The sequence below is a fragment of the Vulpes lagopus genome, chromosome 5, assembly GCF_018345385.1.
Source record: "Vulpes lagopus strain Blue_001 chromosome 5, ASM1834538v1, whole genome shotgun sequence".
Classification (NCBI taxonomy): Eukaryota; Metazoa; Chordata; class Mammalia; order Carnivora; family Canidae; genus Vulpes; species Vulpes lagopus.
Window position 1 is genome coordinate 82,646,205 of NC_054828.1, and position 13,587 is coordinate 82,659,791.

The window sequence follows — 13,587 nt, forward strand, 5'->3', positions numbered from 1 at the left end:
TGCAGCAGCTATTCAATTCTGCCATTGTAGCACAAAGGCAGCCATAAATAATATACAAATGAATGGGTATGACTGTGTTCAAAATCTTTGCAAAAACAGATGGCAGGTTATAGCTTGCTTTCCATTGCTTTAGTACACTGGTAAAATTATACTAAAAAAATGATGTTGTTATACAGTATTTTTCACCTGTGGGTTACAGTCCTATAACTCACACAATAAAGTTCATCACAATTATGAACAACTCCAGACTAAGCAGAACATAAAATTGTGAGACAAAACAGGGGAATATAGTTAGTAGTATTTTTTATTGCAAGAGGCCTTAAAAACATCAGACTTACAGCAGTTAGACCAGATTTCCATTTATTCCATGAGCCCTGCCTTCCTATATCTCATTGTTCCATGAGCTGCCATGGACCTATCTTTCTCTTCTTACTTTGGTAATGGTATAGAAATTCTATAAGGTTAAATATCCATTTCATGTGTAAAAACACCTTAGAGATTAAATGACACTTTAGCTGAACAAAATGAGAAGTAAAAGCAACCAGGACTTGAAGTAATTTCATAGTTTCATGTTTGACAAAAAGTACTAAGTCATGCAGAGAATTTTGAGTTAGATTTTTGACTAAAAATTGAATACATTTTATTTAGGCTTACTTGGAAATGGAATTTAGAGAGGCAGTTACTGCAGTCATGAAGTACATTGAAACAACACCTCTTCAGATAAAAGGAAAAAGTGTGAAAGTATGTGTTCCAGGAAAGAAAAAATCACAGGTAAACTGGGTTTAGATCATACATGTTTCATTGTTTTTGGTTGGTTTGACTTTTTAAAGTGATACAGAAGAATGCATAGAACATAAATGTTCACTCAACAGATTGAAATATATTGAAATTAATGACTTTATATTTACAGAAATAGCACTATAAACAGTGTTAAATGGCAAGCAATAGACTAGGAGAAAATACTTAATAAAATTAGAAACATCTGTGAAACCTGTACCTAGTTCACAAGCTAGTAACATTGATAACATCCTGGAAGCCCCTTGTATACCTCTTCCGAATACTTACACTCTTCCTTCTGCCCAAAAGTAACCCCCGCTTGATTTCTGATACCATAATTGAGTTTTGCCTGTTTTGAACTTTAAAGAAATAGGATTATAGAGCGTATATATTCTTTTGGGCCCTTGCTTCCTTAAAGATATTACTGTTTATGAATTTAGTCTTTCTAGATCATTTCTTACACTTTAGTTTATATATATATCCATTGATAATGTCTATAGACGTTTTGCTTTTTTAAGAAGTACTTGCAGTTTTGCTTTGGGTATGAGTGTTCTTTTCATGTAATTATTATATTTGCTGAAGAATGTCTACTTTATAGGGGCTTTGTACTTTTCAATCAGCAATTTGATTTGGAGATCTAAATGTTAGTACATACAGATTTTCCTCATTCCTCTTAATTTCTGTGTGGTATCACTTTGTATAAATATGCCACAGTTATTTTAACAGTTCCTTGTGGATTTGATATTTAGGTTATTTCTAATTTTTCACTAATAGAACAGGACTTTAGTTAACTTCCTTGCATATGGCTTTTACAGGCCTTATACATTTATGGTACTGTTTTTAAGGTGATATCTAGTGGAATTGCTGGGTGATAGGTTATATAGGAATAAGTAATACCAGATCTCCCATTAAGTAGCTATAATAATTTTGTCTGATAATAATGAGAATACTAGTGTTTCTGTGTTACCCACGTCTTAATATTTGCAGTTTTAAAATGCAATATGTAAAATATGGTATTGACCTTTAATTTGTGTTTTCCTGATTATTATTTAAACTTCATACTTAATTATTAGTTATTACTGTTTTAATGAGTTGTGTATGTCTTTTCTAATCTTTCTATTGGGTTGTCTTTTTAAGAAATTTCATTTGAAGGTGCTCATGATTTTGATACTAATTTTGTATTCTCTCTGAGAAGTATTTTCTTCCAGTATGTCGTTTATATAAAATTTTTTTATATAAAATTTTTAATTTCAGTGTACTCAAGTTTATTTTTCCCCCCTCTTAATGGCTTCTGCTTTTTGTGTTTTGTCTTGTTTTAGAATTTCCCTTTATACCAGTGCCAGAAAAGATGTGATTTCATTATTACTTTAATCTATAAGTTGTAGTTAAGGTGTTATTGGGATTAATACTATTTCCAAAATGGATAGCCAACTAGGCCAACACCATTTATACCTAATTGGTTCTTCCTCACTGATTTCAAAAACCATCGTGATGTGTATAAATTACCCTGCACACGTAGATCTTTTCATACTGTTGTTAGATCAATCCGTTTATTTCTGTTTCAGTACTGTGTGATATCAGTTATTATATAGTACTGTAACTTTACATAATTGCCCATCTTTCTGATAGAATCCTTTTTCTTTGTTCTTTACTTAAAATTAATTTGGAAAAATAAAATTTATTTGGGGTGCCTATTTGTGACTCAGTTGGTTAAGCATCCAACTCTTGGTTTCTGGCTCAGGCCCTGATCTCAGGGACCTGAAATCAAGATCCATGTTCAGCTCTGTACTCAGCACAGAGTCTGCTTGGAACGTTTTCCCCGTCCCTCTCCCTCCGTATCTGCTTCTCACCCTGCTCATTCTCACGCATGCACGCACATTCATTCTCTCTCTCTTAAAATAAATAAATATGAAATCTTTTTAACAACAAAAAAATTATTTTGGTTAATCTTGAACATTTACTCCTGATATTGTATTGCATTTGTATGGATGATTTACCATACTTATTTCTTTCTGTTCAGAAGCATGGCTTGTCTCTATGTAGACTTCATATAGTGTCTTTTCATAATGGTCTTTAGTAATGTTTCCATTAGTACATTTTGGAGAGGATGTTAAGTTTACTTATTCTATTTATTTGTATATATCATAAATATTACTTAAATTGCTAGTCCATAAAGGATCTATATGTTTTATTTCGTTTATGTTTTCTGATTAGTTACTGCTAGAGTAACCCATGATCCTAGTTTACATCTGTTACATACCATATATTTATTTTCATTGTCCTGATTTGAAAAATGAATTTTATGGTAACCCATAAAATTTATTTTCCAAGCAGAAAGAAAGGAATAAAAACCAAAAGCAAAAAGAAGGTTTCTTTAGGTTTTATTTGTTTTGAATTTTTTCTTTTTTTTTTTAATGGAAGAATGAGCAACTTTTACCGACATATGATTTACCAGAACAGTGACACGTTACTCCTCTAGTTGCAGAGGAGGTTAGGGAGAAGCAAGAATTGAATTGAATTATATATTTAAGAATGTAAAGTTTATCCTGTAGACCGTTCAGTGTTATTCAACGTTTTGAACAGAGCTGTGACGGAAAGTGGATGGATTAGATAAATTCATTTGGGAGTGATCTGTAGAATAAATTAGGCAAATGATTGAAGAAGAGGAGGAAAGCTTAGCAGGGTGATTAAAGGGGAAAAGAGGAAAAAACTACTGAAGTTTGTTTAGAAGATTCATCTAGCCAACCAGCCTCTTATAATAATAGTAATGGTTTCAGGTAGATTAGTAAACTTGAGAATAGAAAGGAGAAATAGCTTAAATGAGTTAACTCTCAAGCAAGACCTGGCTGATCATTAAATTTTGAGAACAGAGGAGAAAGTCTTCTTTAATATTAAAAAGTTTAATCTGGGAAAACAAGTGATTAAGGATACATCTAGGTTATTAGAATATTTCAGTAAGATTAAAATAATTCTCTTTGATAACATTTTGATAAGGTTGGTATGGTTGTAACAAGTCCAAGAAGAGCCCACCCATATTTACTATTCTGATTTTCATAGTAACGAATAGGGGAAGCTATCAGCACTATAAATTAGAAAACATGCCATCTATGTGTCAAAAATATTGATATTCTTCAACTAAATATGGTTTGAATGAGGCTAACTCATGACTCTGTTGTAATTGAGCAGCCTTCCTAGGGACTGACTGGAGGACATCCCATAGAGAACTCCAGCTATGGATGTTTCAGATTGGAAATGTATAGATAACCTTCTTAGCATGTTATTACAGGGGAAGACATCAACTCTTTTCCCAGAGCAAACTAAAGCAGACTGGGAGCCCAAACCAGGAAGAAGGGCATTGCTACAGCTTTCTTGGTCCAGATCTTAATTTTGACACGAATAGTCAGACCAAGAAAAAAGTTTTCGTTCACATTTGATATTTCGTGTTAGGACTGCCTTTGACTCTGGCTGTGATTCAAAGAATATCCTCTCCATTTTGCTACTTCTTCGAATCAATGAAGAAATGTTACAGAAAAGATGAAAATTGCCTACATCCCTGTATTTAAAACTGGATTAAGGGATCCCTGGGTGGCTCAGCAGTTTGGCGCCTGCGTTTGGCCCAGGGCGTGATCCTGGAGTCCCAGGATCAATCCCCACATTGGGCTCCCTGCATGGAGCCTGCTTCTCCCTCTGCCTGTGTCTCTGCCTCTCTCTTTCTCTCTCTGTGTCTCTCATGAATGAATAAATAAAATCTTTAAAAATAAAAAATAAATAAAACTGGATTAAAATATGAATTGGCACAACTTTAACAAATTCAATTACCTTGTCTTTAATTATAAGCCAATGTAGACCTCAGTTCTTAGTACTGATTCTTAACCATTTTTGAGCTACCACTACCAAGAATCTGATGAAAGCAGGCATTTTTTTTTTTCTCGCAGAAATGGACAGTGGTCCATACTCCCAGAATTTTCTTTAATGGAGCAGGAGTACTTTATCTAGAAAAAAGTATCAGATTTTTCATTGCAACTCTGAAGTAGTGCTGTAGCCTAACTCTGCAAAAACTAAATGAAAACAGTACTTTGAAATTTTTAGTTTGGTTTGTTTATTTATTTTTAAAGATTTTATTTATTTATGAGAGACACTCAGAGAGACACAGAGACACAGGCAGAGGGAGAAGCAGGCTCCATGCGGGAGCCTGACGTGGGACTCGCTCCTAGGTCTCCAGGATGAGGCCCCAGGCTGAAGGCAGCGCTAAACCGCTGAGCTCCCCCCGGGCTGCCCTAGTTTAGTATTTTTAGAAAGATTCATAGTAATATTACATCTAAAACCCACAGTAAGCAGTTAGCTAATATCCAAGAAGATTGCATAGAAATGAAAAACAATGCTGAGAAACCGTTATTAGGGTTTGAGCATTATAGAAAAAGTAACAAGGCATTAAAACCAAAGATATACAATCAAAATTCAGATGACAGTTTAATTTCATTTTTTTTTAAGATTTTATTTATTTATTCATGAGAGACACACAGAGAGAAAGAGGCAGAGACAGGCAGAGGGAGAAGCAGGCTCCATGCAGGGAGCCTGACGTGGGACTCGATCTCAGGTCTCCAAGATCACACCCTGGACTGAAGGCGGTGCTAAACCGCCAAGCCACCCGGGCTTCCCTAATTTCATTTTAATTGAAAAACTATTTCTTAAAAATCTGTTATAAGGCATTGTGATATCTGCAGAAGATAGAGTGATGAACAGACAGATATGCTCTCACTCTTCTTGGAACTTAATAGTTTTCTAGTGATGAAGAGGAAAGACATGGTGGGTATATTCAGGAGACCCAGTCTGCAAATAACTGAAATTCGAGAAAGGGGACACCACTTTAATACTGTTGAAGACTTTAAATTTTATAGTTATACAGGTGCAACCTCTAATAATTCAGGCACAAACGGTGTAAGTATAAAAAGGAGTAGTCTAGTCTTTGCAGTGTAATGGAAGAGAGATAAATTCTTTGTAATTCATTAATTCTCTTTTACTATTGATCTACATTTTCTTACCACTCTCTTACAAAAACATTTCAAATAATACAGTGGCATTTCAGTATCTAATTGCTGTCATCCTGGTCCATTCCACCACTGTCTTTTGTTTTGGCTATTACTGTAGCCTTAAAACAGTCTCTACCTCTGTCCTTACCTTTTCACCCACTCAGACTCTGTTCTTAACATAGAAGCAGATTGATTTTGCCGTTCATAGTTTCAGCTTTTCATCACACTCAGAGGAAAAGCCAGTGCTCAACAGTGGCTTATAAGAGTTCACACCACACATTCCACCCACACTCTGCCCCTAAACCACCATGTACCTCTTTCCATCTCTACTTCCAACCCCAAGCATCCTTTATTCTTCTTTCTTTTTTTTCATTTCAAGTTTTTACATCCTTTATACTTCATAAACCATCTAATAGGCTTGGATCTCAAAAGTCTTACAGTTCCTGTTCCTTCTGTCTGGAGTGCTGTCAACACAGGGAATGGCTTGCTCTCTTCTTTCCTGTAGGTGTTTGCTCATATGTTATCTTTTCAGTAGACTTGTGTAACAAACTTTTTGAAAGTCGCATAACTCCTCATTCCCAAACAGGAACAGTTATTTCCCTTCTCTGTTACTTTTCTCCATAGCTCTTGTTGCTAACCGATAAGATATGTATATATTTTTTAATTTCCTTGTGGTCTTTCTTTCCTTAACCCTTGAAGGTAAACTCATTAAGAATTTTGTTTTATTTACTGCTCTCCAGTGCCTAAAATTCTGCTTGACAATTAGTGAACATTCAGTAGGTATTTGTTAAATTGATCTGAATATCATAATATCTATGTTTTTTGTTGTATATCTTTTTGCTTGTGTGTATTTTCTAAATTGCCTTGGATAATTGAGGAAGAAACTTAGTTTTTCTTTTTCAAAATCTTTTTCTTTCACAGAACAAAGAGATGAAGAAAAAGACATCAGATTCAAAGAAAATATCTGCATCTGCTTTAAAGTGAGTAACGCCATGATTTCATATCTGAGAATGAATGTGCATGTGAATTCAAATTTTAAAATTTTTGTACAACTGCATTTTTAATATATTTTATTACCCTGACTCCAGTTTATTTTTTCTTTTTTTTTCTGACTCCAGTTTATTTATTTATTTTTTTATAAATTAATTTTTATTGGTGTTCAATTTACCAATATACAGAAAAACACCCAGTGCTCATCCCGTCAAGTGTCTGACTCCAGTTTAAATGAGACATTGTTCAAATTGAATTGCCTTAACTTTAAATTTTTAATTTAAGTAAGCTCTACGCCCAACATGGGGCTTGAACTCATGACCCTCAGATGAGGAGTCACATGCCCTACCTACTGAACCAGTTAGGCGCCTCTAAACTTTTTTAAATTAAGATTTCAAAAAAAAAATAAAAATAAAAATAAATTAAGATTTCATCTTCAGAACTTTTAGAACTTAGACTTTCAATCTTTGCTAAATTTTTTCTTCTTTTAAATAGAAAAGATATAGACGCTTCCAAAGGTGTTGAAACTGTGACTTCAGCTTCTGCCCGTAAGTTGTTACTTTTAATACTCCTCCAAAGAAGTATATTTTGTCAGTTTACTAGAAACTTCTTACAAGATGGTGGTAGGAAAACTATTTATTGTACATTAGTAGAAGGAACCCAGATTGGTCCCTATATTAAGCTAGTGGTTAGTAGTTAATATATAAAGGTTCAAAGAGATAATGTCTATAAAATACCTATCATAGTTCCATAGGTAATAGCTGTTTAGGTTAATTTTGTAGTATCTCCTTTCAGCCCCTACCAATAAGATACAACGCAAAGATATGTTAAGATTGCTTGTTTGGTCTCCTTTGATTTTGAAAGTTTGCTGAGAGCCAAAAGGTAAACTAAAAAGACCAAACAGAAGGCAGTGTTACTACACTCAAGTGTTAAAGTTGTTTCTTTATACTCAGGAAAACATTGCAGGTCTTTATTATGAATTAGCTAAGTGAATTTTGCATACAGTTTTAATAAACTGAGTTTTCTCCATCTGTTTGGGGTTGGAAAGAAGTCACTGCCACAGCAAACACTCTTGAGTTTAGTAAGAATAGGTAGCTTGATAGTGAAGGATGAGACAGAAAAGCTAAAATAAAGTAGATAAAAACTAGAAAGTTTATAAAATTTAGAAAGTTAAACTGTTTTGTATGTTTTCTTTTAGAAAGGTGTATAGTGTGTTCTGGATTTCTTTCTTTCTTTTTTTTTTAAAGATGTATTTATTTATTCATGATAGACATAGAGAGAGAGAGGCAGAGACACAGGCAGAGGGAGAAGCAGGCTCCATGCAGGGAGCCCGACTGGGACTCCATCCCAGGTCTCCAGGATCACGCCCTGGGCTGTAGGCGGCGCTAAACCTCTGAGCCGCCGGGGCTACCCGATGCAGTGATTTCTTTGAGAAAAACCTTGAACTCTGATTTCAACATTGGTAAATTTCATGTATCATAGACTTACCTGTTGGAGATATCCTTTAGGTCGGCCAATCACCTGGTGTTGAAATAAGTGGGATACTTTGGAAATTTTTTAAGTTTAAGGTCTAAATTTTGGGACTGGTCCTAACATAATAAAAGCAATGAGTAGAGGGAGAAATGCTTCAAGTATACTCTCCCTTCTAATAGAAATGTAGAAAGACAGGAGCCTGTAAATAGGATTGAGAAAGTCTCATGAGGGTGCATGATAAGTTAATTAGGGCAGTTCTTATTCATTTATTTATTTTAGAGAGGGAGAGACTGAGCAAGAACATGGAAGGGCAGAGGGCAAAGGAGTCTGAAATGGATTCCACACTGAGAGTGTGGAGCCCGACACGGGGCTCCATTCCATGACCCTAAGATCACGACCTGAACTGAAACCAAGAGTCAGACACTCAATCACCGAGGTGCCCAGGCATCCCTGATTAGATAATTTTAAAGAGAACTTTTATAAGCACAAATCAGAAAGGATGAAGAGAAATACACGAAGGAAGCAAAAGTATAATTTGATCAGAAAGGAAAACTTTAGAACCATTACCCATCACTAATTTAAAAAAAAAACAAAACTGAGCATCTACTATATGCTCATAATTGGGGATACTTTTTAACGTGTTAGGATATATCAGTGAGGCAGCCCCGGTGGCCCAGCGGTTTAGCGCCCCCTCAGCCCAGGGTGTGATTCTGGAGACCCGGGATCGAGTCCCATGTCAGGCTCCCTGCATGGAGCCTGCTTCTCCCTTTGCCTCTGTCTCTGCCACTCTCTCTCTTTGTGTCTGTCATGAATAAATAAATAAAATATTTTTTTTTTTAAAAAAAAAGGATATGTCAGTGAACCAGTAGCCACTGTCTCTATTTCCGTGTAGCTTATATACTAACTTGAGGTAATAGATGATATATACTAAATACTATGTTTTATAAAGTGAAAAATGTTGTGACAGAGTGAAGGAGATCCAGGGTTAGTTTGGAGTTTGGACTTACTGTTTAGAATAAGATAATGATTTGTTAAATAGAAGAAGAGTTTACTAACGGGTATAATCTATGCCAGAAGACAGAAAACAAGGGAAAGAAACTTGCCATTGGTTGCGCTAATTAATACAAGGCAATTTATGTTACCTTCCTTAATCTTTCAAATTGCCTTCTCATTTTATAGATGAGAAAACAGATTCAGAGATTAATAATTTACTCAAAGTTAAATGACTTATTTGGGGTCCCATGGAAGAGTTAGGATTCAGATCTAAAACTGTATGATTTCAAAGCATTTCATCTATTAAACTAAGAAAACTTGTTCTAAATCTCCTTTGATTGCTCTTTTATCTCCCTATAATGGTTTCCCTAAATGTCTGTTCCTCTTATGTCATACTTTTCTTCCTAATTTTTTTCTTTGTACAGCTTTAAGGACCAGTGACATCTCATGTATATACATAAACCTCTACCCCCTCGAGTTTGTTCCTCTCATTTTTTATGTCATCTGACAGTCACCATTCATCATCCAATGTAGAAATTATGAGTAATCTTCTCCCTGTCTCTTCTCTTCTATACCACCCAGTTCAAGCTTAAATAACATCTTTCCTCTTTTCATCCAACCAGTGGCTGATTCAAACTAGTTCTCTCTTGATTCTGGCTCAAGCTATGTCTTTTGACTTTGCTTCATCACACTTGTAACTATTTTAATTGATTCATATTTTAATTTTGAAGATAGCCTCTTGACCATATTTTTATTCCACTCTGCTTCATTATTCATACCATTGCCCTGAGATCTCTTTAAGGCAGGTCTGATCATTCCACTTCTAGTGACTCGCAGGAGAAAGTCCAGATTATTTAACATTAAATAAATGACCCTTTACCCTTTGTCCCAGGTTACTTTTTACTCCCTTGTCACCTTTATTTATGCTGTCCATTTGTTTGGGATTCTCTGAATTCCAGTTACTTTAGTAAGCACTTACTGTGTACCTACTTAGTAGGTACCAGGCCTTGTACAAGGTACTGTGGATAGGAAGCCATATAAGACTACTTTTTTGGGGTGGAGTTGGAGCAAATTCTGGATTATTTTTTAAGGCCCACCTCAGATAGAACTTCTCCGTGATACCTTCCCTGACTTACCTGGGCATTAGAAGCCTCCAGTTCCCTTCTAGTAATACTGAATACATTGAGTCATTTGGTATTAGTTGTTTGTTTGTTTATTTTAAAGATTTTATTTATTCATGAGAGACACAAAGAGGCAGAGACATGGGCAAAGGGAGAAGCAGACTTCCTGCAGGGAGCCTAAAGTAAGACTCGATCCCAGGACCCCGAAAACATGACTTGAGCCAAAGGCAGATGCTCAACCACTGAGCCACCCAGGTGCCCTGATATTAGTTTAATAATTTTATCTCTTTTATGTGGCTCAGTAAGGGAATATTTGTAGTGTTATTTTCTCATTCCTTAACATGTAATATAGTATAAGGGTTAATGAATAAATATTTGTAGGAGTTAAAATACAGGGGACACTCAAACTGTATTGTTGTAACTGAACCCATGGGGAAACAGCCAAAATTTTCTGATTTGTCATCCTTAATTTAATGATTTTTTTCTTAACATTTTATTGGTTTTCTTTTTTTCCTTTCCTTTTCCTTTTTCTTTTTTTTTTTTTTTTTCAGTAAATGTATCTTGGGGGATGCCAGGGTGGCTCAGTGGTTGAGCGTCTGTCTTCGGCACAGGGCATGATCTCGGGATCTGATACTGAGTTCCACATGGGGCTCCTTGCAGGGAGCCTGCTTCTCCCTCTGCCTGTGTCTCTGCTTCTCTCTCTCTGTGTCTCATGAGTAAATAAATAAAATCTTTAAAAGATAATTTTAAAAGATAAAGTAAATGTATCTTATTTTTTATACTTTTCAGTTTCCAGATAAAAATAACTTTCTTTTAGGGAACAAAACAGATGAACAAACAAAAAAAGAGACAAACCAAAACACAGACTTTTAATGCTAAGTCCTTTATTTCCCCAAGTAAAGCATTCTGCCCAAATAGTTTCCACATTTGAGTTCCATCAAATCTTTAAATAAATCTAGTTCTATTTTAGCTATTTCATGGTATTCAGAGGAAAGGAAATTTTTCTTTAAAAATGGGGATGGAGAGGGATCCCTGGGTGGCGCAGCGGTTTGGCGCCTGCCTTTGGCCCAGGGCACGATCCTGGAGACTCGGGATCGAATCCCACGTCGGGCTCCCGGTGCATGGAGCCTGCTTCTCCCTCTGGCTGTGTCTCTGCCTCTCTCTGTCTCTCTCACTGTGTGCCTATCATAAATAAATAAAATAAAAATTAAAAAAAAAAAAATGGGGATGGAGAGAAGGGAAACAGGAAGAAGCAGGTTAATATGGACATCAAATGCTGACAGACACTGTGCCTATCAGAGGATAAACTAAGAAAATAGTAACACCAAATGCTATTGAAGATGTGGAGAAACTTGTACATTGATGTTAGGAATTTAAAATGGTGCAGAAAATAATATTGCAGGGTGGTTTTTTGTTGTTGTTGTTGTTGTTTTAGTTTACTTAAGTAATCTGTACACTCAACATGGGGCTCAGACTCACAGCTCCAACCAGGGTCAAGAACTGCATGCTCTACTGATTGAGCCAGCCAGGTGCCCTAAGTATTGTAGTTTTTATAGAACTAAGCATGTGCTTTACCATAGGACCCAGCAATTATGCTCTTTGGGCATTTATCCTAGATGGATGAATTACTTTTGCACAAAACCTGTCCAGACAAAAACCTGTGCATAAATGTTGTTAGCATCTTTATTTGTAATAACCAAAAACTAGGAGCAAGGCAGATGTCCTTCAGTGGGTGAATGGTTAAACTTGTGTGATATATTTGTAGTATGGAATACAACTTGGCAGTAAAAAGGAACAAATTATCAATAGATGTAATACTCGGATGGATTGCAGAGGAATTACACTGAATGAAAAAATCAATCTCAAAAAATTATATATTAGAGCTTTTATTTATACAGCACTATTGAAATGATAAAGTTCGAGAGAGAGAGAATAGATTAGTGGTTGTTGGGTTGAAGAGGAGGGGGAGGCAGGTGGTTATTGCTGTAAGTGGGTAGTAGGAAGGATCCTTGTGATGGAACTGGCTGTATTGTGATCCGTGATCACAGTAATCTACACATTATGGTACAATTTCATGGTACTAAATACACATTAATGAGTGTGTGTAGAACTAGGGAAATGTTAGTAGATTGTATTAATGTCAGCTTTCTGTTTGTAATTTAGTACATAATTATGCAAAATATTACCATTGGGGGAAATCGGGTGAAGGGATGGGATTTCTCCCTATTATTTCTTACAACTCCTTGTGAATTTACAGTTATCTCAAAAAGATAAATGTTTTGAAATGCTGATAAAGTTGTCATAATAAATTAAAACTATGGAGCAGTTTCATGTAACAAAAATTATGTTAATTCTGTGAAATAACATAAATATTGTCCTAAAACTAATAACCACCAGTCGGTGCAAGTCAAGAGCATAAAAATGGGAAAGTATGATTCATTATTATTTGCAAATGTGTGTGTATGATGGAACACCCAAGAGAGTCTACTGAAGTGCTTGCTAATTAGCCACCTTAATTTTCTAAATTAATATAGGGTTTCAGTTGCTTTATTATGTAGAAAGAATAACCATACATGTAATCTAATAAAATATTCCATTTACTGTAAATGGGTGTAATAAAAAGGGTAAAAGCTATGAAAAAAATTTAAATATTAGTGAAAGACATAAAATGCTATGTGAGAAAACAGCTCACTCTTTGATAGAAAGCTTCTCACCATTATGTGTCTCCTTTTTAAAAAAGATTTATTTATTCATTTATTTATTTATGTATGTATGTATGTATGTATTTATTTATGAATGAAAGCAAGTTTACACAAGCCGAGGGGAGAGGCAGGCTCCCCTGCTTAACTGCCCCAGTATGCCTTTTTTTTCCCTTATATTAGATAAATGTTACGAATCCAGTAAAAATCCCAGTAAGATTTTTTAAATTCACAGTAAGTTGACAAAAATAATAAGATTTTTAAACTGAATAAGCTGATTATAAAGCTTTAAACATACAAAATTAACATAGGAAAATTCTGCAAAGGAAGACTAATTAGGACTAACAGTAACAGATACTAAAACTACATAGGTAAAGATTCCCAATAGTTTCATGTATTTGCACAAATAGACAAAAGATTAGTAGAACAGAGAGATTCCAGAGGTAGTTCCTAGAACAATGCAACATCAGTAAATCATGGTAATATTTTAAATTAACAAGGAAA

General features: G+C 35.1%; 1 protein-coding gene across 7 annotated transcripts in view; it reads left to right on the forward strand.

Moving 5' to 3' along the window:
• ZNF638 (zinc finger protein 638) overlaps positions 1–13,587 on the forward strand; it is a 79,827-nt gene that overhangs the window by 32,130 nt on the left and 34,110 nt on the right. For all 7 annotated transcript variants that reach the window (XM_041754719.1, XM_041754717.1, XM_041754714.1 and 4 more), the window contains 3 exons: positions 649–771; positions 6,729–6,787; positions 7,293–7,345. In XM_041754719.1, coding sequence (XP_041610653.1) covers positions 649–771; positions 6,729–6,787; positions 7,293–7,345 — 235 coding nt within the window. The remainder of the gene's footprint in view (positions 1–648; positions 772–6,728; positions 6,788–7,292; positions 7,346–13,587) is intronic.